This window comes from Halichoeres trimaculatus, unplaced genomic scaffold (genome assembly GCF_033239565.1).
Source record: "Halichoeres trimaculatus isolate MK-OKI-2021-1 unplaced genomic scaffold, fHalTri1.1 fHalTri1_scaffold_22, whole genome shotgun sequence".
Classification (NCBI taxonomy): Eukaryota; Metazoa; Chordata; class Actinopteri; order Labriformes; family Labridae; genus Halichoeres; species Halichoeres trimaculatus.
The window spans coordinates 15,072,798-15,099,070 of record NW_027437200.1 but is presented as its reverse complement, the minus strand read 5'-3'; the positions used below and the strand labels follow the sequence as shown (position 1 = coordinate 15,099,070).

General features: G+C 40.5%; 1 protein-coding gene across 22 annotated transcripts in view; it reads right to left on the bottom strand.

The window, feature by feature from the left end:
- Positions 1-14,305: 14,305 nt before the first annotated feature.
- Positions 14,306-26,273, bottom strand: part of LOC141811063 (adhesion G protein-coupled receptor L3) — a 324,467-nt gene continuing 312,499 nt past the window's right edge. For 6 of the 22 annotated variants that reach the window (XM_074698939.1, XM_074698942.1, XM_074698934.1 and 3 more), the window contains 2 exons: positions 25,092-25,188; positions 14,306-16,740 (listed from right to left, as the gene is read on the bottom strand). In XM_074698939.1, coding sequence (XP_074555040.1) covers positions 15,788-16,740; positions 25,092-25,188 — 1,050 coding nt within the window. In that variant the 3' untranslated portion in view covers positions 14,306-15,787. Of the gene's footprint in view, positions 16,801-17,884; positions 17,937-20,714; positions 20,841-25,091; positions 25,189-26,273 lie in introns of all 22 variants that reach the window. The other 16 variants (XM_074698928.1, XM_074698926.1, XM_074698930.1 and 13 more) reach the window with 6 other exon arrangements.

Sequence of the window (26,273 nt, the reverse complement as noted above, 5' to 3'; positions counted from 1 at the left end):
AGAAACAGCAAAGAATGGAAATCAATAAGGCCCCCGAGCAAAGAGAAACACATTTAATAATTCACAGCCACGAGATGTGTCAGTCATAATGTAAAGGAGGTGTGCTGTTGTCAATGTACTTGTCGACACTTAGCCATCATGAGGTGATGCAGACCTGTCACAAAGACCATCCTCTCTGGAGACAGCACGCTCTGGGGTCCACCATCATACCCTTGATGACAAGCCAAGTCCACCTTTGTCCTTGGTGTAAAAAAAAAAAAAAAAGAAGAAAAAAGAATACATCTCATATCATATGTGCATTATGCCATACTCATTCAGCACATGATAAAAAGGGTCTTCATCTACTCTGTGGGATAGCAGCATTACAGGGTATTACTGCTATCAACTCTTAAGAAGTGTGAAGAGCCAGAACTCTAACGGCCTTTCAAAACAAAAGCACAAAATGTTTATCAGATTTTTTTTCTTTGTCCTTTTTGCCCAGGCAAGGGTCTGCAACCCAGTAAAAACTGGTCTACAACTCGCGTTTCTGTCCCAACCAACCAGTTGAGAATGGGGATGTCAAGATTAACTGGTTTTACAGTTAACCACATTTTTAAAAAATCACTAATAACTTAAGGCTTTTTACCTCCAAGCGGCAACCTCCAGTCTAAGTGTATGAGACAATGCGGAAGTGCTAAAATCTGCTGTTTCTTGAGTGTTCGCTTGAGGCTGGCTCCGGAAGTACCAGAAGTCACATATACACCAAGCCAGAAAAAGCCATTTTCAAAGCAGAAATTAACCTATTTACAGCCTTGTTCAAAAAACGTCTCCTGTCTGAGTCGCTAATTTTACTACCGTTCAGAGGATATTAAGATCGCGAGTTCACCCAATAAGAGGCACAGCTGAGGGTCACGTGACCGACAGGCACCCTAAGGCTGTAGGCGAAGCACTTGCCACTACCAATATGGCCGCTATAACCGATGTGCTTCATTTACCATTGCAGAAACAGACAGGTGATGTCGTCCAGACTACGTCCATGTTTTATACAGTCCATGGTTTCCACCAAGTGGTTTCGTTTGGTCCGACTCAGTACGACACACGTTTTGTGGAGTTTCCACTGACTAATCCCAGGATGGATCTACTAATAACCAAGACAAGCCGTCCCACATTGGGATCCTTCTGTAGGGGTGCCAACCTAAACCGATCCGATCCGATCCAGGAAGGTGGAGCTGCAACACTGCAGACTGTTGATTGGTCAAAAGAATCATCACTTATCGTGGGACAGCAGTTGTATTTCTCCTCGCCGCTCACAGCCTTCTCTGAAACAAAGCTTGATTGTGTTTTGTAACAAAGAGCCACACAGAAATCACAAAGAATGTGAATTGCTGGATGTCTTCCATCGTTACATTTTGTTTACTGTGTTGCGTTTTTCTTCTTCGTTGCATTTATTGGCAAGGTACACTTGTGCGGCGCTGTTATGATGTCACTCTTTTATGTAGCTGACGCGGCTATCGTCATCCAGCTAACACGCTGCCTACCAAGAAGGGGAACAGTTGGCTGTGGAAACACAAAAAGGATCAGGCTTCACCAGTCCAACCCGTATCAAACTGTTTTGATCTAAACCAGACGTTTATCGTGAAGGCTCCACAACATTGTTTTTTCTATTGCCACGGTAACAAGAGGAAGTTGTCTTAAAGTTTAGCACAACTTGTAAAAACAAAAACAAAGTGACATCTTAATGGGATTTTTCTGTAATGAAAAGTGAGAGGCTGCTGCCCTGCTGATCAGAGTCTGACATGTTAGGGGTGGTAATGTTTAACCTAAAAAAATGGGAAACTGGGGAATGTGAAATATTCGCAATAACTGTGAAACTGTGGTAAATAACCCACCATGTTATCGCAAATCATTCAGACAGCTTAGCACAAAATGACAAAGAGGCAGCTGAAAATAATAAAGCACTATCAGTATCAGAAGTGCTTTTGTCAAGCAAGTCATCTCTTGGTGGTAAAAGTCACAATTAAGTTAGCAGTCCTTAAGTTTTGGAACGACTTTGGGCCCATGACGGCAAATGTATGATGTGAACATACTAAAAAAAATTATTCTACCTTTTTCAAAAAAGTTTCAATCATTCATTAGAGAAAGTGTCTCTCTGTCCTTCTCAGAAAAGCTGTTAAAAACTTTCTCTCAACAGCAGAGAGGGTTAAGTTGGATGGACACTGTGACCTTTAAAATTTCAATCAAACGTTAAGGTGCTCTCTCTTTGTGTCTCTGAGATAGATTTGGATAAGAAAGTACAAAGAACAAATAAATTTGAAGGACATGCTGGATGATTCTAGTTGAAGCTGGCCTTTGACCTTCTGGACAAAAATTGCAATCACTGTATCGACTTATCTGATTTGAATTTTTTTTTTTCAAAATTATTTGAATAGTGTATTATTCTCTATTTTTTAAGTCTCCTTTTGAACGTTAATATTGATTTTGACCTTTATACTCTGAATTACTCTCCTTGGGTCCAAGAGGAAAATTGGATTGAATTTGATGTTATTTTCTCAGGGTGTCTTTGAGTTTTTAGACTCTCTTCAACAGCAGACGAGCATCTCCTCTTGCAGACCTCTTTAACTCAGAGGGTTTTGAAATGACACTCAGTGTTAACATTCTTTGATTACTCTCAAATGTGGGGAAACAATCATGGCAACTGCCAGTGTGACCTTACATCTGCTTACAAAACCAGTTGTGAGGCTTTGAAAAATAATGATAAATGTGACATAATAGAGGGAAAAAACTGAAAAAATGACTCCACTGAAAAACATTTTGCTGCTTGTTGGTGGAGGTTTCAGCCAAACATGACAATTCAGAGAACTTTCAGATTCTATAGAATAGAATAGAATAGAATAGAATAGAATAGAATAGAATAGAATAGAATAGAATAAAATAGAATAGAATAGAATTGAAAATACTTTATTTATCCCCGAGGGGAAATTCAGGAGTCACAGCAGCAATCAAGAAAACAAAAGTAAGAAAGTGTCTAGAAAGTGCAAAAAGGTCCATAAGAAAATAGATGATGACAGCTTGTCCATCATTCTCCAGCCCAGCCAGTCTCCACCTCCACAGGGTCCAGGACTGAGCTTCTTCAACAGTCTGTTCAGTCTCTCTCTCCCGGATCCTGTCTGCCCACAGCAGGCGAAGCTCTTCCATTGTGGCATTGGTCCCAATGTTAGCTCCGTCAGCCATGTCTGTGACCAGCACGATGCCACTCTGCCCTCCGGCAGCCCCTCTGCCGCTGGGCTAGCACGGCTAGCTTATCCATCCCACCAGAGATAGATCCCACCTTCCCAACAACGATGGATGGAAGGACAGATCCACGACTTCACCTCCAAGTTCACACCTGAGAACCAGCACATTGTCCTCACCTTATCCTCCTCACCTTGAGGGGAAACATCAGGCCTTGCACCAGTTAGCACTGACATGCTACAGGCTGCTAACAGCTGAGTTCACATGTAAACAATGCAGCCATGGTTACATGTAGGATCTCCAGACAAACACAGGAGAAAAATAGTAAAAATATCGCTGAGGCCACAAAAAGTTTGGTGTCCATGACCAACAAATGAGCCATACAAAATAATGATCCACTCCAAATACAACGATGACGAAAAAGAGACGAAAAAAATGACAAGAAACGGACAAAGAAGAGAGTGCTACTGCAACAGGCAGCTACTTGGGCAGCGCCTAGCAACAACAAAAAAAAAAGGCCTATGCCTATGCCTCGGATAAAAAAAAAAAAAGGAATAAATTCTACTGTTTAATCTGATGGACTCCTACAAATTTTATGGTTTGATGTCAGAGACAGAAAAAAGAAGAAAATCAAACATGTCTGATCACAAGAAGTAGTATTATGGTACAAAGATCAGAACAATTCCTGATAGAAAACTATCAGACTGGATAAAGCAGCGTGGGTTTTGCATCACTTGACTCAGTGTGTTTCTTCTGAAAACCACGGATTGAAATTAAGCCAATTAAGAGTGTAGAAGGAGATCCGGGCAATTAGTGATTTTGACGCTTTGTTTAAAGCCTGAAATCAAACCATTTAATCATCCCACAAATCCTCTCCGATACACTCTCCTCATGTGTGGCATGCAAAACGTCTTCTCTTGTGATTTAACCGAAAACTGAGCCAACTTAATAAAAAGGAAAACAGATAACACAATAAAGTTTAATATGAGAGTATGAGACATTTCATATTGGAAGTTTAAGTCCTGCACAAAGTGAACGTGTAGTTCCCAGAGGGCAGCTTCCCTTCTCCGTGAAATCCAAGACTCAGCCAGAAAGCTGCTGCTCAGCGACCCAATTAGACAAACACGGCACTTTACAACTTCATCACTTACATCTAACTGTGTACCGCTATGAGCTAGCATAAAAACCCCGTGTTGGTATTAGCATCCAGCCATATCCGGCCCCTGCCATGAAAGCAGATGTGTACACATTAATGGGAGCATCCCTTTAGGAGATCTCATTAAATTGCTGGATCACAGCAGCGTCCAATCAACAGTATCCACAGAGGATCCAGACGAATATATTTTTATTATCTTAGCGGGGGTTGCGTGTCGAGCTGATTTTCTGGTTTTACCCTGCAATTAGCACAGCAACGGGAGGCCTTATCTTGGTTCTCATAGCATATTTCGAAGGTACACTGATTAGAATCGAGCGAGGTCAAGGGATTAACGGATCAGTGAGCTCATTAGACCCCATGCAGGGATCTGGTGGACCAACATCAAGAAAACGAACATTTTCCTTTTTCACTTTCAACCCGACAAGTTATCAGAAAGGGAAGTAACTGCTGTTTGAACGTGTCAGGGAAACAAGACGTCTGTATATGTTTGGAGGATTTGAGATGCTGGTGGTGCGTCTAGGACCGGTGCACCCACCCCGCTGTGACACTATCGCCAGAGTCAATCTACAATATGCTGATTCTATCATAATAAAGAAAATTGGCTCAGTCCCAGAGGAGAGAGGCCCTAACAGAAAATAATTCTGCCCTTGAAACACTCTGGGCCTGGCTTTGATTAGATGATGCTATCTTTGTTTAGACTTGAGCATCTGGGGCAGGACCATGTGTTCATATATTTAATTAAAATACCATTGCCTGCACTGACAAAGGGTACTTATCTCATCAAAGTGTTCACCCTGGATTTTTGCTCTTAATTCAAAAGATTATCTTTGGTGATTGGCCATAGAGGTGGAAAGGATGGGGGTACCGGTGAGTACGGGATCTATTGGCTTGTCAGACTACTGGCTCGTACGCTGTCCACCTTGACTGTGAGCCAGATATCATCGCTGCGTGCCATCTGGCTCGAGGACAGGACTATTTTACCTCTATCGCTGCTTTTTTATCATTCATCGAGAGGTGTTTGAGAGCATAATTACAGGGTCGTTACGGTTGTCACAACCTTGCAACCACAAAATTTGTATCACTGACCCGCCAGAAATGACCTTTCGATGCCTCTGCAACAAGCCTTTACAGCTTTTATGCTTTTCAAGTAAACTGTGGGGAACATGGACTGAAATATCATGTGGTCATATTAATCCTGGAGTTCAAAACATAATCAGATTTCATCAACAAACAGAAATGTTAAGACATTATAGATCCATTTTAAGCATGTTGTGAAGTGAGTTATGTCATCCCTAACTGTACTTAGCAGGACAGAAATACCTCTGCTTTCAATTTAATGACTAACATCTACAAACAGGGGATGTATTTTATCAACCCCATTACAAAACTCCACCAGCATCACATCCTTCTACTTTCATACAAAGCTCAGTTCAGAAAAGTGATTCGTTCAAAGATTCATTCACCCAATCATCCAGTACTTTTCCCCAGCTCTGCCTGTGAATTAGAATTTGATAAGCTGAAACACAACTGAGCATTAAGTTCTGTTTGCCATTGTTCTTAGATCTGCTGAGGCTGAATATCAAAGTGATACTCCGGGATTGAACAAGTTGGGTCCCATCACAAGGTTTAGGGCAGAAATTACCCCTACAGCAGTGATTTTGTGCAGCAGAAGCCCAGAGCGCTCGCACCAAACACTCCCTCCCTGCTCCTCTACCGGTTTCCTCTGCATTCAGACGGGACCAATTTTGACTTGACCAAAAACACAAATAAACAGACTCCCACCGAAAAAATCTGATATCAGTCTGCATTCACGCTTTATTCAGAGAATTTTCAGCGCGTTACTTTCACACAAAAACACCGCTAAATAAGGCTCTAGTTCTCATCGTGTCTTAAAACGGCGCTACCTCCGCTGCAGAGCAAACCGGCAAAGGAGCAGGGAGGGGGTCTTTGGTGCGAGCGCTCTGGGCTTCTGCTGCACAAAAACACTGCTGTAGGGGTAATTTCTGCCCTAAACCTTGTGATAGGACCCAACTTGTTCCATCCCGGAGTATCACTTTAAGCCAATGAGCTGAGAATTTTAATAATTATAATAATAATAATAATGCATTTTATTTATAGACCTTTTTTTCAAAAACTCAAACACGCTTTACAAGGTAAAAGCAGTATAAAAAGCAAGTATAAAAACAGATACAACATATGAAATAGTAAAAAAACATGTATAGAAAAAGAAGACGAGGCAAAAACAATTCAAAGGTGCAGAGAAAAAGCAAGTTCAGTACCGGGGTTTGTTAGTTTAAGTTAAAAGCTATGCCAAATAGGTGAGGTTTGAGGTTATTTTAGTGGTTTAACGCTATGGTTTGCGACTGAAAGCTGCTGAAACAATCACGTTTATTTTCCCCAACCTTTCTATTTAGTACATAAATCACTCACTAACTGTCTGACTGAGAGGAAGAGAGACTCTGAGCTCCTGTTCAGTCAATTCACTGAACAACTGAACGTTAACGTAAAAAATTGAGTACATACATATCAGGATTTTATGTCTTGATGCTTTCTTTTTTTTTTTCTTTTTTTTGAAAGTTGCTTTTTTAATTGTTATTTAAATCCTGCATTTTAGTCTTTGTTTTTAATCTGGGTACCAGAAAGTCATGGCTTTTGTCCAGCAGTTGGCAAAATATTTGCTTTGACTTTCTGGTAACTGATGGTGGATCCTCTTATTAAATCCTAAAAAACTGACAACCATGGGATGTGTATTTATTTTTATTTTTTTTAATATGGTTCCTGATAAAGTCTGATCACCATAATTTAACTTATTCACACGGTTAAGGATTTAAAAATAGACTAAAATTTGCAAAAAAAAAAAAAAAAGAAACATCGCAAAATTGCAATTAGAACAGAAATAGCACCCCAAAAATCATAACAAGTTGGAATTGGAAGAAAAGCATAAAAAAAAGCCCCAGTGAGTCACCAGCCTCAGCCAAACACACTCATTACTTCAAGGTGAAATATTTAATTTAAAGAACTTACAAGTCAACTGAGGGAGATGTTTGATAATACATGACACCATGTATGTGGCATTTTGTCCAGAAAAAAAAAAGGTTCAAATCCTTCACCCAGATGATTTGTTCATGTTGAGTGAATCATTCACAAACGGCACATCACTATTTCATCTGACCCAAGCTGGGACTCCAAATTTTATGTCTGCCACTGACATTCTGAAGGCAAGATTTTACAAAGATAAAAATATCATGGCTTAAATTACCAATGAGAAAAAAGATTTAGATTTATTTGGACGACAGGTTAGATTTGCGAAATGTCCTCTTCACCATGTATGAAAAAAGTGATTCTGAAAGCGATCTTTAAATCTGATAGACATGCTATGAGGGGGAAAAGCTGAGTTGTATAGCAGATCCCAGAATTGACATTTGAAAAAAAAAAAAGTGTAGAAATTAAACACAAAAAATGTCAACAAATGCAGTCCAGAATTCAAACTCCAAAGCTGTAATCCAGGGAAAGAGTATTACATAAAGATTCCCATCAGTGATCTGGTCTAAGGTTAAATCATTGCGTGCTTCAACATCTCAACTCATGTCCACACAGACTGTAAACAAGACTACAGCTGAGCTGACTGGAGAGCTCCCAGGCCTCAGAGACCACACTTAAGAGTTATGTAACAGGTGAAAAGACATCAGAGAGCAGCAGTCTGTCTGGTTATGTACTGTACAGCACACTGCATCCTGTAACCCGCAGTAACACACTTATTCCCCAGACATCCATTACTGCTTCCCCGGCCTGCAAGCTCCTTCTCCTGTGGCCTCTGTGCTGAAAATTATCCTCTAAATTAACTCACTGAGGATTTTCGTCCCGTGTCACCTCACCTGTTTGTCTGTGACATGAGGGGGGCCTGTTTGCTGCTCCCGGGTGGTTAAGTGTTGTGATACTGTCAGGCATTAAAGAGGTACGAGGGCTTTTTACTGCTTATCCCTTCTGTCATAAAGAAAAGCCGTGATGGGGTACGATGAAGTGTATTTATGAGAGACCAAAAGTGACAAGGAGAACAGGGAGGAGACATGGAGACAGAGCTATGCAAGAGGGGCTTACAGGATATGGAAATATAGAGGTGGACTAGGCTTACAAAACAGCAGAAAATGAATACACTACATTTATTTTGTAATAAGAAGTGCAAAAAGTCATACTTGCAGGGGATGTTTGCTTGAGGGAGACAGCAAGAGCAGTGTTATAGAAGCTGTGTTCATTCCAGCAAAGCAGGAAAACTTCTTCAAAATGTTTTTGTCTCCTATGACACAAAAATGTAATTTTTGGACTGAGTGTTACCTTTTGTTTCTGGTCCAGGCGAGGACTGCGGCTTGTGAAATACCCCCCTTGGTCCTTTCACGGTCGCGTGACGTAAACACCTAGAACGTTCGCTTCGCGCACGAGCTATTTTTAGCAATTCAGTAGCACGTGCACAAGCTCTTTTTAGCTATTCAGTAGCGCGAGCTATATTAAACAAAAGTTGTCGGATGCGTTTCATACAAAGCATGTCCCTAACAGCAAAACGCGTCGATAAAAGCAACTCCAAAACACAAATTTGCTGCTTTAAAGTTGTTTAAACTGACTGAAGGGTGCGATGGGCAGGTTACCAGTCGAACTGTCGACGCACAGCCTGTTGCCAGATCACGCGATAGAAACAAGTAACTAGGAAACAAGGCCCCCAAAGAGCTTAACAGGTGACTACCACAATTTGTAAATGAGAGCCCTTTATGAAAGTATTTTTTTGTGTGTATGAATAACATCATTTTCTTAAAACTTTTATTCAAAGAAAATACATATAGCATACATTATAAATAGTAAATTGGCAATTAACAGTCAACATAAAAAAAAGTTTGAAAAAAAAAAGATTTTTTAGTCATAAAAACGATTCTCAAAATAATAAATAGTTAAAGGCAGAGCTCAAGCAGGCAGCAAAGCAAGTTCAAATAAGCAACTACACTTGAAGAACAAGCCCAAAACCTGCGACCAGAGTTACAAGAATCACATGACTTTACAGAAAAAGCAAGTTTATAGTAAGCAGACTTGGCAACATTGTCTACCTGCTAGCTGACCGATAAGGTTCAGGATGCTGTCAGTTTTAGTTATATTACAACGGTTGATAAATACTTTTAAAAGGTCAAGTTTAATCCCCCCAAGAGGTAAAGCCATAATTTGAAATTACACTTTTCAAATATTTCAAACACACTGAAATCTGATTTGGTTTCTGCTAGAAACTCTTCCACCTTTATCCATGTAAGTAACTAAAAGTATTCTAATAATGATTAATTTATGATAACTGTGACATTTTATTATTAATAAATAATTCTCATAAGTGACCATATTCTGAAAATCCCCAAAGAAAACACCCTACCCAGCCCTTGGAGATACTGCAAAAACACCCAAAGATATTTAAAGACAACAAAATAGCTTTTTAACCATACATTTTATTTAAAACCTTTTCTTTTTAAATCTGTCAAGTTGAAACATTATTTTGAAAGTTTTGAACCCGCGTCCCTCATCTTTTACAGTTCCTGTCAAGCTGCCTCCCTCACTGCTGATCCTCCCTAATGCGTTGCACCTGTGTCTCGTTAAACTCACTCCACTTTCCTTCTCATACTCTGGTATTCCCTCACTTCTCTGCCAGATTATTGCTATTGCTCCGAGTTGATACATCCAGCCATTTCTAGTTTGCCTATTGTGTTTTTCTGACCATTTTGCCTGATCCTGTTTCCTGATTTTTGCCTGTCAGACATGTAACAAACTTGTTTTGGGACCAAGAACCTTTAGAACACTTTACTGTCTCCACATAGGGAATCCTCCTCTCTGTGCCGGATAGAGGTGAAAAATTTCTGTAAGCAAAACATGAATATTGCCTCACAACATCCTTGAATAAAATTGAGAAAAAAGAAAAAACTTTTTCAAAATCCCCCTGGGTGTAATTTTACGACCACAAAGGAGGACATGACCGGGCAAAAGGGGGCGTACGGCCACCCTTGGCATGATATCCTAGAATTAAAATGTCTCATTTAGTTGGATTCAGCTGGAAAACCTGAAATCTTAACAAGTGTTTTTCTCTTATTTTAAGTAAAAAATGTCTTGTCATACTTGAAATGAGCCGCATTCACCTGACCAGTCCAGAAAAATGTCTTGTTTTAGGTTATTTAAAGACAAAAATGAGGACTAAATTTTTGTAACCAATTAAAAAAGAAAATCTGCCAATGGAACAAGAAAAAAAAAATGCTGGAAAATTTGCTCAAAACTACTGCAATGTTTTAATACAAGTAACTTTTCTCTTCACTTGATAAGATTACAGTTTTTTGCAGTGCCCCTCTTTTTAAAATCAATGTTTCTAATAGGAAGAGAAAAATAACAGAGTATTTTTTGGTTGTGTGCTATGGCTGTCAGGTCGTTCCAATTCACACAGCTGGAGATTTAATTGATTCACCTTTCATCTGGAATACTGCCAACCATTCGGACATTGACTTTTCACTACAGGGGGCCAGGTATGACGCATACCCTTTTCATATCACCTCTTGACTGTTGTTGCAGGTGTTTCTGGCACACACCACTCAGACACACACATTTTAAAGTAACAGTGCTGACGGCAGAGCAGAGGTTTTCGATATTGTCTCCTCAAGCAGACAGCTCACAGATGGACACTTGTCCTTATCTGCACAGCCACAGTGACTTTGGTCTATTTTCCATCTGGTGCCGAACTGCTTAAAGGATTTCTCATGTAATTGAATGTCATCATCCAGGGCAAGAAACGGTCGTAAACTGGGAAAAGATAAGATCAATTTACTAATGGGAGAAAGGTCACAGGATGAAGCGGATGAAAATTCTGAGTAGTGTATGCACCACTGACAGCATGTCCCGACATTACCTTTACACAAAAAATACCACCAGGTTAGCCATATGTGAAAAACTTAGACATACCACTTTGAGCCGTTTAATCTTTTCTGAGGACTCTCCTGTATTGCCTGTAAAATGTTTTGGTGAAATGTGTCAGTTTTATTCAATTTCAAACAAAAAAAGTACACTGAATCATTGCCAGTATTTTAAAGTGTTTTTCCACTCAAAATACAAGCCTGAGCTTAAGTACTGTATATTGATTGTTATTTTTTAGAGAGTGTGCTACGCTGAGAGCTCAAAGCACATGTAAACACTTACTTTGTAGCTGTGAAGGTAAGCAGAAAACCTTTGGCAATTAAGGCATTCAGCCCAAAGCCTGATAAAAATCAATATCCCCTTCTGCTAGTTAGATAGTGTGCAAGCCTGAGTAAACAGAGTGAGTGAAAGCATACCCTCTGACTTCAAATATAATACACTGACTGCAATCCCTATCTGTTTTATGTGCCAGTAAACATCTGCACAGCATTAGAAGTATCTAAAGCCAATGGGAAGTGAGCCGCAGTAGCTTTTTGTGCAAACGTCAGCATGTTTCTGGGCAGCGTCCGGGGCCTGCGGTGGCTTATGAGCTTGCATAACATCTCATTAATAAAGAGGATGGGGGCCGGAGTCACATCTTCAGCACATTTCATGGACTCGCACTGGTTTGCAAATGCCAGTCAAAGTGATGCAGTGGTGACGGCCGGGGCTCTTTCTGTCCACCCAAGTCATATCTCTGAGTTAAGATTGGTGCTGCAGCAAATGGAGGAGGAAACACCAGGTCTTAGTGCTACACACAAGATCCAGGCTGTAATAAGAGGAGGCAATATTGATCCTTTACGCTGACTCAGGCATCCATCATAGCAGCAGTGATGTGAATTATGGGCACATTTCCCCTTCCTTCCTGGTACGGTTCACATGCAAGAAATGTTATAGTACGAACATGGTAGCTTTCAGACATCTCAAGCCATCTTTACAAGAATTTTTCTCCTTTAACAAAAAGATAGATTTACCTGCGAATAAAGTTTAGAGAAGAAAAGAGTTGACCACCTGATGAGAATGATACAGTAGTGCTTAAAGTAGCAACCAACTGATCAACAGGGTCAAACATTACAAGCTTAAGACCTTGATATTTCTTCTACAGACACCATGCTAGCATTCATCAGGTAAGGGATGTTGCATTGATAAGCTAGTTACTCATATTTGAATAACTAAGGGTGTATTTCGGGAAACACTTTCTAGGCTACAACATCTTGACTTTGCATCATTACAGAAACAAAGAGATAAGAGTTTGAACATTTTTATGTTGAAGAAAAATTTTACATTTTTGAACACCAGGGGGCAGCAGGACAAGTTTCGCACAAAATACAGTTACATAAACTTGGATACTTTGTGAAGGACTTAAAGTCTGTTTTTCTAATCCTGCATCAACTCCTGGATGTAGTCGCTGATGCAGATGCGAGCGATGATGTGTCTGTGTTTCTTTGCAATGCTGCTCCTAAACACTTGAGGGCGATGTAGTCTCCCTGAAAAATCTTCTGTTAGTGGTTCTTCTATGTTCGCTTGCTTTGTAGCAACTTATAGCGTGTTGTGCTGTATATGACATGTTTTAGATTCAGGAAACAGGACATAGGCCAGCCAACCAATCACTGAGCTTGCAGATATTTCAACAAGTAAAGAGGAGGTTCACATCAGGCACGCAAGTCAGGTGACACACGGGGTCTTGTTTTGATTGAGTTGACTTGACGCAGAGGTATAAACCAGGCTTTATGCTGGTGGCTAGCTCTTCTGTTGTTAGCAACACAACAACATTTTTGTGGTTACTTGCAGGTCCATCTTTGGCTGTTATACAAACTGTGCTCAATTTTAACGGTTTTCTGTGCCAGAATTTAAATATCCATCAAAATAAACATCACTATGGTGGGTGTCAGACGATTTGCAAAAGCCGCAACATGAATGCAAGAGTAAAAACACAAATGCAAAAGCTACAACAAAAATGCAAATGCCACAACACAATGGAAGCACAGCCACAATGGAAGTTTAAAGAGATTAGTTATCCCAACGGACACAGAAAAGTTGCAAAAGTAAGTAAATAATTGTCTTGTTTAACTTAACACATGGTAAATAAAGCTTTGTAGGGGTTTCACCTTGTAATATCCTTTGTCGTACTTATATTTTTTTATTTACTTGAAAAATCATCTTACATTTAGCTTTATGAGTCAATAACGTCAGCATCAAAGCTATATTTCTCTAAGCTACAGGTAAAAAAAGAAAACAGTAGTTCACTTACTTTCACAACTTCTCTGTGTCCGTTGGGGAAACTGCCCTCTAACTTCCGTTGTGGCTGCACTTCTGTGGTGTTGTGGCTTTTGCATTCGTGTTTTTGCGCTCGCAAATTGGCTGACACCTACTGGCCACCGTATAATCCTGCTAAATATACTTTAATATTACAAGATTTGTCAAAATCTCTAAATTTCTGAAGCTTAATTAACACACCAGTTACATATTATATTAGCAACTGACCTTTCATAAGAAAAAAACACAAGAGAAAAACCTGAGAAAGAAATATGATCGATTTCTCAAAAAAACAATTCTGACCAGCAGGATCAGGTGTTTTTGAAACGGCTCTCTGTTGACATACTTACATATCTCTGTCTCTCCATCCTGCAGAATGATCCAGATGACTTTCATGTCCCCTGCTCAGCTGTTCACACTCATTCAAAGCGCACATTGTCAGTAAAAAACTCATCAGTTGCACCAGCAATGATATTGAAATATTTATTACAGCTTATGAAATCACTGCTTCTATCGTAAAGCAGACCAGAGCATACAGAGCACATCCACTGTTGCTGGGCCAAAATTTATTTGGCACTAAAACGGACAGAGGGCTAATGAGGGATATTAACTGATAATTAAACAAAAACAAGAACATTTTATCATCTGAAGGTCCTTTGCTGTAATCCATATAAAAATGTTCCAAAACCTGGACAAAACACCAGAACTTTTGTTGTATCTAAGAGATTAATCTTAATCAGGAATTTATTTGTTGGCAAACAAGTTTCACTGTTACAACAAATATTAGTTATCATGTTGTCATTCAACTTGGGAACCATTACAAAATGAATGAATAAATAAGAAGCCATAATAAAAATGTATTGGTGCCACTAAACCTCTGCCCATCCTGTGTTTCATTTCCGTAAAACAAATAAATAAATAGATTTTCTCCCAGAGGAAGAAAAGAAAACCACTTCCAGTTTTTCTCACTCAAAAAGCTCGCTCTTTAAAAAGCAAAACAACCATCTTTATTTTCTTTGCACAAGCGCCTAGTGCTCATCAGTGTTCAATTTGTTCTCTCCCCTTGAAGCCGAGAGAAATGCAGAATGCTTTTGAACCTTTCTGAGGGATACTTCCAGTTATTCTGTCTCCAGTTGGATCTGCGAATAACCGGTCTGCTATCTACACAGTAAAAAAAAAAAAAAAAAAGCAAAAAGGGAAACGAATCAACCTGAAACAGAAAGAAGACATGAAAACAAAGCAGAGTACGATTCACGGAAAAAGGCCTGCACATTTTGTCTTTTGTTGTGATATTTTTGTGGCATTTTGTTTCGATTCAGGTGGTTCTTGAAAAGTGATAAAAGAGGAAAACAGAAAATAAGAACAGACTGGTACCAGAAACCCAGAAAGGCCAGCACAACAGAACAAAATTGCTCCTAACCACTACATTCACAGAGACAAAGGGTTTGCTCGGAACAAAAAAGCATACTATAATGTGCAATGCTAGTTATCTGTACAATTACATAGAAATATCTCATAGTTCTCTTATTAGTTTTTTTCTCCCTCTTTTGACAACTGTTATTACAGTGAAATGAAAGAAAATAAAGGACAGCTATGCTTGAAAGCATACGATCAATAATTCCTTCATGGTAATTGTTCAAAATGTTTTTGTCTTTTTTTGTTTTTTTCCTTTGTCATTGAAGGGACACTTCAGCAAACAAAATGTGCTGCAACTCACCAAAGAAGAAGAAAATCTTTCAAAAAGTCAATATAGATACAGAAGTATAATAAAATAGTCCTTTTTTTAAATCTCCCATTCACTCCGGTGCAGTCTACGGTTTAGACTTGTGTAATTTCAGGGACACGCAGTTCCGTTTCAACTGTCAGACTATATCTCTGTGACCTAGAAACCCTGTGTGGGTAATTGTCTCTTTTCACACGGAGACAAAACACGTCAAACCACACGGGATTTGTGAAGGAGAGGGGAACACAACATCAACAGATTCCCGTAAAGTCTAACCAAATATAGTCAAGTTCCAGCCCCCGAATGTTGCAATCAGTTTCCTGTTTGCGAGAGTACAGTTATCCGCGCCTTCGTCTTAGTCTTTCAGGGACACAGAGTAAAAAGAAAGGCTATCACTGCCGACGACTGATGGAAAAAGGGGACACGAAGGAGAAGAAGGAATACAGTAATAAGAGGGGCACTGGAGAAGTGTGGGGGTGTTGGGCCTATAGGCTGGTGACCAGGTGTGACGGCTCCTGGTGAGCCTCTTCCGGAGACAGATCCTCTTTGTTTGGCGGAACGATGAAGCCGTCGCTGCTGCCCCGACCTAGCTGGTAGTAGGAGTGCAGCTGATGGAGGTGGTTGCCCGATCCTAAATTGGGCATGCTCTTGTAGTAAACGTCGTCCGAGCTGGCCTCTGGGCTCTTTGTGTCGCCCCCGTCTTTAGAACCGTCGGCGGATTCCGCGGACACGTCGGGCAGACCGGAGAGCATGGGCATGCTGGTGTACAGCGAGTCTCTCTGGTGGTTGTGGACGGGCGACGAGCTTTCGTCCTCGGTGTGCTCGTTGGTGAGTAAGGGGAAGAAGCTCTCGCTGTTCTCCTGGGGGATCCTCCGTCTGGAGGAAGAGGAGGTGGTCGCAGACGAGAATGGGTGGTGTGGCATTGGAAGAGGCGGCGGGGGCACCGACTGGTGGAGGTGATTGTGAAGGTTGTCCACCGCCTGCAGAGACGGATGCGGTCTTTGAGGCAACAGGGGGGCGTTGGACTCCTCACGGATTAACTCCAGGCCTAGCCCTTCATCGTGGTGCGGCCCGAAGGCAGAGTGGTCATCCAGGCTTAGCGCCACATTCATACCCAACCCCATCCCTAAACCCATCCCGTAGCCGCTGTCCTTACCACCATTGCTGACGTTGTTGACCAGCTTGTTCATCAGGTTGCGGTTCTGCTCGGCCGAGCGCTCGTGGGAGTTGTTGAGGTAGGAGGGGATGTAGTTGGAGGTGAGCTCTTTCAGGATCTTCTTCTCCAGGGTGGTCTCTTTGTGGTTGTAGCCCCGGTCGATTATCTGGACGCAGTCACTCATGTACTCGGCGCTGGCGATGCTGTAACTATTGCCATGGTTACCATTCAGTGGTAGAGTATCCATGACACTTGTATCCCGGGCATTGTTCAGGATTCCCTCTGGAATGACACACATGGGTTGGGTTGGGGGGTAGAGTGGGCGAATGAGAAGGGTGAAATCTGATGGGATGTAATTATCACAGCTAAATGTCAGACATTTTTTTTCAACAATCACAAATTACACCCATCGAACAGTGTAGCCCTTTTATCCTGAAATATGCCCTGACCCCAAAGCACTCTCAGCACATCTACAATTCTATAAAGTGCACTCCCGTACTGAAAATTTAGACCCACACTTACCTTGTTACAAAAGAACATTTTCTAACCCCTGATTGCACTTTTCAATCGATCTCTCTACAGCAGTGATGAAAACACTCATATATGTGCGACACACAACAGCACAGACACACAAAGCCATGCATCAAATCCAAGCATAGACGGAATCAGCCATGCATGCACCACCAACACAAACCACGACAGCAGCTGTAAAAACTCAACCCCCTGCCATATTGTCCCATCTGAGCGATTCATTTGAACATCGTAAAACTGGAAAAGATCATTTATTGATGTCTGCTTTGTCTAGCAGAATCTCTCAACATGAATTAGTCAAGATTTCCCTGTTCAGACTCTCTGTTCTCTCTCTTGCATGGACATACAGAGTTTATATTTCATGAGTTTGTGTTATCAATGCCAAAAGCGAATGTTCCTCGACAAGGCCGTTCACACACTCTGACCTCTTCAGAATTTTACATTTCTTCGACCTTGGAGGAGTCTGTTAGATTGATCAAAGTGGAAATAATAAGTGCATGCAGAGGCAGCAGTGTTCGATAATCAACAAAAAAAAAGCTCCAGATCGATTCTTATTGATGGCTTCATGAAATGTTGAGGTGAGTCTAAATGTTGATTGTAATTGAATTAGCTTCGTCGGAGTGTGATAATAAACGAGCTGATGGATGTTTGCCCGTGAGAAGCAGCAACCGCCTGAAGTCTTTCTCTCTTTTTTTTTTTTTCTAAATCAAGCAGAGCAGACTTCAGTGAGCGGTAGATGTGATTTAAACTGATTTTTAAAGCTATGTCTTTTAAAAAACGGTGAAGGCCTTTGTCATAAAAGAATGCTATGACTTCCAAAGGGAACAAGCTTTTTCTTTCATTACCCCTCTGTCAGCACTGAAGTGAAAAGAGAAGTAAAGCCAAAGTCAATTACATTTGATAAGCAATGTTTAGTTTGACTCCCATACTTGTCTCTCTGTAGGGCTCTTTTTGGGACAGCATGAGGGGAAGGAAAGAAGAAAACACAATAAGCATAACAGTGACAAGTAGAAAGAGAAATGTGCACAGACAGTATGCTGATGACGCATCAAGAAAATGTTTCTGGAATGCACTTTTTTAAAGTCACCATGCAGATTTTGCAAGAACATATCTTTGAACAAATACAGAAAAAAAGACTCTGATATATCTTATAGCAGGATCCTTGGGGTAAAACATGGCGGTGGTACTTGTGCGTCAAAAGCGCCAGTAAATCTGTGATGCATTAGCATTTTCATCCTTTCAGATATTTCTTTTACATCTACGGCAATGTAAGTGAATTACAGCCCTCTGTCACGAGCCCCAATGCAGTGCTTGTATTGCTCACATAAATTATCCTCTGATCAAAGCTCTCTGGGAGTTTTTTATCTCAGTTTTACACAAGTTTCTGAGTTTTACAGACTCACAAAGTTACACAGCAGCCTCATATTGACTGCGGAGGGTTGAGATAAAATAATAACAGCTCTGCACGGAGCAAAAATAGCACTAAAGGAGTCAGACGGATCCCAGAATAAAGTGGATTATTTGTTGGCTGATCAGACTTGGTGTCTAATACTCAGACACAATAATTTCAGCAGTGCTATAACCCTGAATTTATATTTCAGAGGAGCAAACTAATAAAAAAATAACACTGCTGGGTTATATGTCATAGAATTTGCATTGCCTTACAGAGTTACATTTTAATCACATGAAACAGAATTTATTCAAAACCAAAGATTTAAATTAAATGTGATGATTGTTAATTATGTTGTCTAAAGGTGGGAGCGCAAAATTCAGTTTTATATCTTTAAAGATGACTAGTTTTGTAATTTGGACAAAGGTTTAAAGGTCCCATATTATGCAACTTTTCAACAAGTTCAAATAGGTCTCAGAGGTCCCAGGACAGTCAATTTAAAGTTTTTTACCCCAAAACTCAGATATTTTCTGGACTGCAGCCACTCTGTTAATCTCCTCTCCTGAGCACTCCTGAGAACAAGCTGTTTCTGTGGGTGTAGCTCAAAATGATAATGAGCTGCCCTGTCCATGCCTCCTTCTCAACTTCTTTGGACGAGGGTGCGGCTTTCGCTCCGGTAACATGCTGCAGTGTTTACACAGGGTGAGTAGATATGGCTCATAGAAGCGCCGTGGTTCAGTCATACCAGTTTGATCCAGAGTCTGACCCAGAAGGAGAGGCGCCTGAAGAAATCCAAACTCTGTTTCTGAGTGGTTAGTAACTACTGCAGTTACCATCAGGTAAATAAAATTAGCGTTAGCAGCTTGGTGCTAACCAGAGTTATACCCAGCAGAAAGATATGCGCTCAGCCTGGACTGTTGGTTTTTGGAGACAGTACCATGAGGGACATCTATCAAGCAAACTAAACTGCAGCAGTAACACACACATTAGTGGTGACTGTGGTCTTAGCGTCCATAATAACAGCTGAGAGTGCGTTCGCTACCCTGTAGCACAACATTAGCTCCGCTGAGGGCTACCATGACAAGTAGTCACATCCGTCCAAAAATAACACAACATTATGTATATAAAGCTAGCTTCACGTGAAATATATGTCCATTATCTTCTCTTTAATGTCCCCTGATATTATTTACTCATGTGTGTTAACGTAGTGTAAGGAAACTAAGTTACAAACCGTATCTTACGTTAGCTGCCATGCTAAAACCACATTCATCAGGCTATCGCGCTAGGTAGAGCAGTTGGACAGTTGGTACAGATCCATGCTTCAGTTTCAGGTTCTTGGTGAGTCCTGCTTTGTACTAGCCCTCGATGAAAAAGCGGTCCGAAGTGAAATGGTGAGCACACACATACAACATTTTAGGAGTTGTTGTGGGTGCATCTCCATCAAAAACCGCCGTGCTTTGCTCGTACCTTCGCAATGTTTATTTTACCGAAGCAGTCGAGTAGCCAAGATGAAAAACGTGCTGCACAGACGGGGCAGTACAAGGGGCAGGCCTGGAGGAGTTTTTTAGAATCATGACGTCATGCAGGGCAGATCTTAAATTCGCGTGTTTGAGCGCACATGTCCTGAAAGCAAACTTTGTCTGGAGCAAGCAAGGGAAGGAGACAATAGAGTTTTCTCATTTCGGGGGTGTTTGTAGACAGGCTGGGGACGCATATACTGTTACAAAACCAGTCTAAAGTGAATTTTGCATAATATAGGACCTTTAAGTTGCAGTTGCAGTAAAAGAAAATGTCAATATAATTCAACAGCAGCATATAAGGACAAGAAAAGCTGAACAGAGACAGAAAGGACATGGCAAACAAGCTTCACCGACAACATTAGAGCACATTTATAATAAATGAGGGGGGATATATCTGGCTCGCTGAGGGCACCCGTTCTTTATAGTTTTTACAACATCTCTGGGCCAAACAGCCATGTCAGAGACTAAATTATGTAAACGAATTTCATGCCCTGAGCAGAGCCGGGATACACCTCCAAAGAAAATAAAAACCTCACAACAAAACAAACCTGTGATAAAATTAGTTTGTTCAATGCTAATACACAACATCTAGAGCAGTGTTTTACTTTAATCAAAGCCCTGTAAAAACCCTCAAGGGGGAGCGCAGGCGTTCCAGCTAAGTCAAAGTCCATTACTTTTAACACCCCAATCATAAAGTTTCTTCCTGCTCCTCAGCAGGAACAAAGATGTGCTGCCTCACAGTTTCTCCAGGACCCGACATGAAAAAAAACACTGCCCTAGCCACAACATTAAAGAATGAAAAGAAGCTAGCACACCTTGTGTGTTGTACATGCCCAGAGGATTGTTATAGACTGCCGATTCCCCAAGCAATGTATTATAGGGATTGTTAGTGCCATGAGGACGTAGGAGTGCATTAGGAATAAGATGGTTAGCCATAGCCCCTGGAGCAGCCAGAAAGAGACGGAGTGAGAAAGAAAAAAGGGAGAAAAGAACACGAGAGTAGAGACAGAAAAAAAGGTAGGAGGAAGGGAAAGATACAGAGAGAAGGAGAAAGAACATACACATCAGTTGGGCAGATGCAGCTCAGCAATGACAGCCATTAACATCCAAATGATCACATGATCATTAAGGTGAAGGGTTTGAGGCAGAGCTGAACTGACATGGCTAATGGAACCGATGGAAAGAGTGTTAACTGTATTGTTAATGCCGGCCATTAGCGTTAGGCTTGTTTTTGCTCAACATCCAGACAGCATACTCGTGTTAGCAGACATAAAATACAAGGAAAGCATTGACAAGGCCAACGAATCACACGTAAGCATTTTTGGACTTCAACAAGACAAAACACAATAATACAATAACTGTTCTACAAGAATAAAGAGTAAAATGTGTTAGTCATGTTAGGTTAGCTGCCAGCATGGATGGCAAAGTAGCTTTTCAACAGTTCATTCAACCACTTTTCAGACATTATTTCAGTCTAGACAAAATGTCATATAATGTGTTGTGGAAAACGCAACGTAAGCAGATTGGTCTGGGATCAATGTAAATCAACAAGCATTATTATGCATGTTATTACATGTTATTACATTATTCATATAATAATACTACAGAAATTATTACATTACTAATATTAATCTAAATTTAAACACATTTCAAGTATAAGTCTGTTCAAAAGGCATAAAGAGATGATTCTCCAGAAATACATCAGTGGATAAGTATCACAAGGTGTTAGCTTGTTTTCAAAACACAATTTTACAGGGAATGGTAAATACATTTGTGATTTTGTGTTTTGGCCCCATTTTCGTCATCTTTGTATTTGAATTGGATCATTACTTTTTATGGTTCATTTGTTGGTCATGGACACCAAACTGGGTTTGTCTTAAGAGATATTTTCACAATTTTTGCTCCTGTGTTTGTCTGGAGATCCTACATGTAATCTTGGCTGAATTGTTTACATGTGAATTCAGCTGTTAGCAGTCTGTAGCATGTCAATGCTAACTGGTGCAAGGCCTGATGTTTCCCCACAAGGTGAGGAGAAGGAGGTGAGGGCGACGTGTTGGTTTTCAGGTGTGAGCTAAGAAGTGACGACATTGACCTGTCCTTCCATCCATCGTTATTGGGATTGTAAGATCTATCTCAAGCTAGCTGTGCTAACCCAGCAACAGAGGGAATACCGGAGGGCAGGGTAGCATCATGCTATTCATAGACATGGCTAACGGAGCTAACAGCAGACACCAACGCCACATTGGAAGAACTTCACCAGACAGGATCCAGGAGACAGAGATGGAGCATGACTGAAGAAGCTCAGTCCTGGACCCTGTAGAGGTGGAGGCTGGCTGAACTGGAGAATAATGGACAAGATGTCATCATCTATTTTCTTATGGACCTTTTTGCACTTTCTATACACTTTCTTACTTTTGTTTTCTTGATTGCTGCTGTGACTCCTTTGTGGATAAATAAAGTATTTTCCATTCTATTCTATAATGTATTGGCCTAGCTCTGTCTTTGATTATGAGTCAGTTGTATCTCAAACAAGAAAGAGGTACGTTAACCTGTGGCTGCCATGACAAAGCTTTGCAGTGAGAATAAACAGAATGACCATCGTAGTAACAGATCGACAGAGGGGTACAGAGGCCGAGCAAACAGTCACTACTATTATTGCTCGTCGTGATGCCAATCTCATGAGCTGAAGTGGTACAATATTTCCCTTTCTCCAAAGAGCAAAGTTCAAGTGCGGCCCACACTCTTATCTGCCTTCGCTGAAATAACCTCTGAATGAAGCAACACATCCTCTCTTAAGTCGAGATGGTCATTACTTTGCTCCTGCCTCGCCTCCTCTCCCTCCTCTTCCTCACAAACAGAACAGAGGCTCATTTACTATTTATGCCGTGCTTGTCCTCAGATTCTTGCTGCTAGGATCTGGCTCGGATGACTCATCAATTTCCAGCAGATTCAACACACCAAAGCAACCTTCACAGCCTGTGATTAGCTTCAGATTCAAAGGCTGCAATCTTAAACATGAATGGTGCAGATTCCCTGATGTTTGTTTTTCTTGGTTGTTGATACAAATAATTTATGTCTAAGTGCTCGGGTGCATTATGCTGAATATACACTATGCTGGAAATATTTGTGACTGGCATTTATTTCCTGTTTACAAGATTTTTTTAGACCCCTGTTAGCCTGATATGATGCGGTTATTTTTAAAGATGCTGAATTAAGGAGGGTGACACAGACGTGTGCTCCCAGGGGTAAACACTTTTTATCTGAATACGTAGCAATTAGCTTTTTGTTTATTTTTTAATACCGGAAAAAAAAAGTGTTTCACCTTATGACCAAATTCTCAAAAGTTAGTGTTGAAGTTTGGGAACATCCTCATAGCAGGAGCTTTTTGAATCCTGACAGATTCTCTCTAATGAAATGTTGAATGGAGCTGATTTAGTTGAATCTTTTCACATTTTTTGTTTCATTTTAATATTAATTAGCTGTATAATAATCCCGCCTCTGAATCAGAATGCTGTTTTGATTTGTAAAAACAGTAATTTGTTGCTGCTGCTTGCCTTAATTACAGTGTATTCCGTAAACACCAGCCCTCTTGTGAAATCTCCCTTTCCTCGACACATCCCTCCTCCCACAACACACACACACACACACTTATTGTGTCTGTGTGTGATAAATTGGACTGTTTCCAGAAACCGCGCTGATTGCGGGGCGACAATAATCCTGAATGCCGGGATAAAATTGTACATGCAACGCTATCGAGTTGATTGCGTGGCTGTGTTCTCCAGACGGGCGCTGCAGGAGTGTCAGCTGCAAGCTCTCACTCAGGAGTGTGTGTATGTGTGTGTGTGTGAATGTGAAGGTGATGAGTGGAAAAGACAAATTAGAAGATATTCACACGTAATTCCTTAATAACAACACAGGAGCCGCTCTGGGTGAGTGTGATCCTATGTGCATCTGTTCCTTATGATACTTGTGCTGGCTGGAAACACTTCCTAACACTCTTGAACTCTTACAAGTGCTGCCTCTATCACATCCCGCCTGGTAAGAAGCCAAGAGGAGTAGAATTGCATTAATAATTTCTATCCCCACCTTTTTTCTTTTATGGAAGATCCTTGTAGTCTTTACTCCCAACTCCGGGCCTACCGCTCCAACTGGGCTTGGTTCAAGCCAGCGTCTGTTGATGGTGCTTAGCTGAGTGCCTAATTATTGAGATCTTGACACTTCCTCCCTGTGTCCAACATTAATCCATCATTGTAACTATGCATTAGTGTCTACGGCAGCAAGAGCCCAGAGTGAGTTTAGAGACGGGGAGAGGAACTCGAGAAGAGTATCAGGGAGGGATGCCAGCCAGGACTCTTCTTTTTATTTCTTAATTTATTTTTTTAAAAGATGTCAGAAGTAGTCTGGTATCCATTCCCCGTGAAACCTGAGAGACTCCAGAGTTAACTCTATTCACTGCACCACAGTCAAATGCATTATGGGGGAAATACTTTTTATTAACGTGTTCCTGAGAGGCAACACTGAGCTGATTTTCGCTCTGTTATTCAGCACTTTTCCTGAGAGGAAGCCCAGTTTTAGTTCAAGGTTTTTGCATTAGGATTGCAGCATGTTGCGCGGCTTGACAGGAGGAAAAAATCAAGAGAAAGAAACCTCTATCACACTCTCACATTTTGAAAAGCTAATCAATGAAGATATTTCAGAATCTTAGTGGTACTCTTTTGTGTTGCATTAATTAAATCCTTTTGTTCACCTAAAAAGAAATGACTTCTCGGAGAATAAGGCGCATAACACATAGTTTCCTAGTCAGTTGCACAACAGAGATTTTATCCTTGGAATCAATATCTCATATTCAGTAGAAGGTTCTCTTTTGTCTAGGGAAACAAAAAGATGAATTTAATTTCTCATTTGAGAATCGGATCATTTTTGTTAACAACAAAATTAAGTGGAAGTTGAAGTTTTCCTTTTAATCGCTTAAAATTGTAAGACCAGGTTTAGAGTCTGAAGCTTTTCTCGTTAAAATAAAAAATCTATTGTTTGATTTTGTGTAATGAAGTGGGGAAGAAGTAAAGCTTCAATGTCAGAAAAATACTGAAGTTCAGTGGAGGATGTTTACACCGCATTAGTCACGAAATCAAAGGTGAAGACCCGTCTAATGTGGGGTCATAGATGTAAATGTCTGCAGCGGGACCAAGTACCTCTGTTGAGTGATGCGGAGCTGTTGATGTCACCGGTCATGAAAGAAGACTCCGACTGTTTTCTGACCGTGTCATTCCACATTCGGCGGATGCGACTCTGCGAAGGACGGGAAGAAAAAAACAACATGTCAAAACGCATCAGCAGGATGGGGACATAGTCAAGACGCACAAGGAGGGGAAGTTAAATGGAATGAAAATCAGCAAAACAGAAATGCTACTATTCAGAAAAGTATTCTTTCACTTTAACCTATCCAGCCTCATTTTGTGCTGAGACGGAAAAAAGTACACAGCCAGAAATGTAACCCCAACCTAAACCATGAAACATGACAGCTGTAACTCTAGATAGCAGATAAGCATTAGTGCAGGGATAGGTGAAGTCAATAATAAAGTCATCATCCTCGTTCTTCAAATCAGTGTCTCTGGTTGCAAAGGCTCAATCCAAAAAGCTTCATCCTGGTTAATTATGATAGAGTCTCACGGGCTGTTGCACAAGCTAAGGGTTTAGATATCCAACCACAGAGCTGAATAAGTGCTACCCTGTGCCAGAGAGGCTTGGCAGGATTTATGATTAATATATACCGCTGGTAGCAGGTTCAGTGGCAGTGAGCAGAAAATGTGGGACATTATTTAAGGTGTTTCCATCCTTTTTGGATAGTTTTTTCTAAGTATAACCAATTTGATGTTTGTATCTTTTCTTTTTTTAATTGTATGACTGAATTTGGCCCCATTACTACCAAAATATATATAAAGTACCATTTTACAAGAAATCGTCTTAACTCCCTCTGGTGGTGGAATGAAGCATAGCAGCAAAGAGCTACTTTTCAACTGACAATTATTTTATCTAGCTGACTAATTTTGATATCATCATATTCAACACAAATACAATTTAGGATGCCACTTGGCCAAGCATTTACACCATACCCAAGTCCTTGTTCCCTGCCGTCGCTGGTTCAACTCTGGCTGCATATCTTTCCCCTGATCCTATCATATCCTGTATTCTTTGGGCTGTTCCCTCTTATCTTCATGTATGTTAAAAAAGAACAACTTAATTTTGTCTCTGGTGATATGAATAAGTAATTATTTATTCAATTATATTTATACATTTTTCCCTTTTTTTATGCAAAACAGGTTTTTATTGGAAGAATATAATAAATAGAGTTTTGGCAAGGAAACTTAAACAAG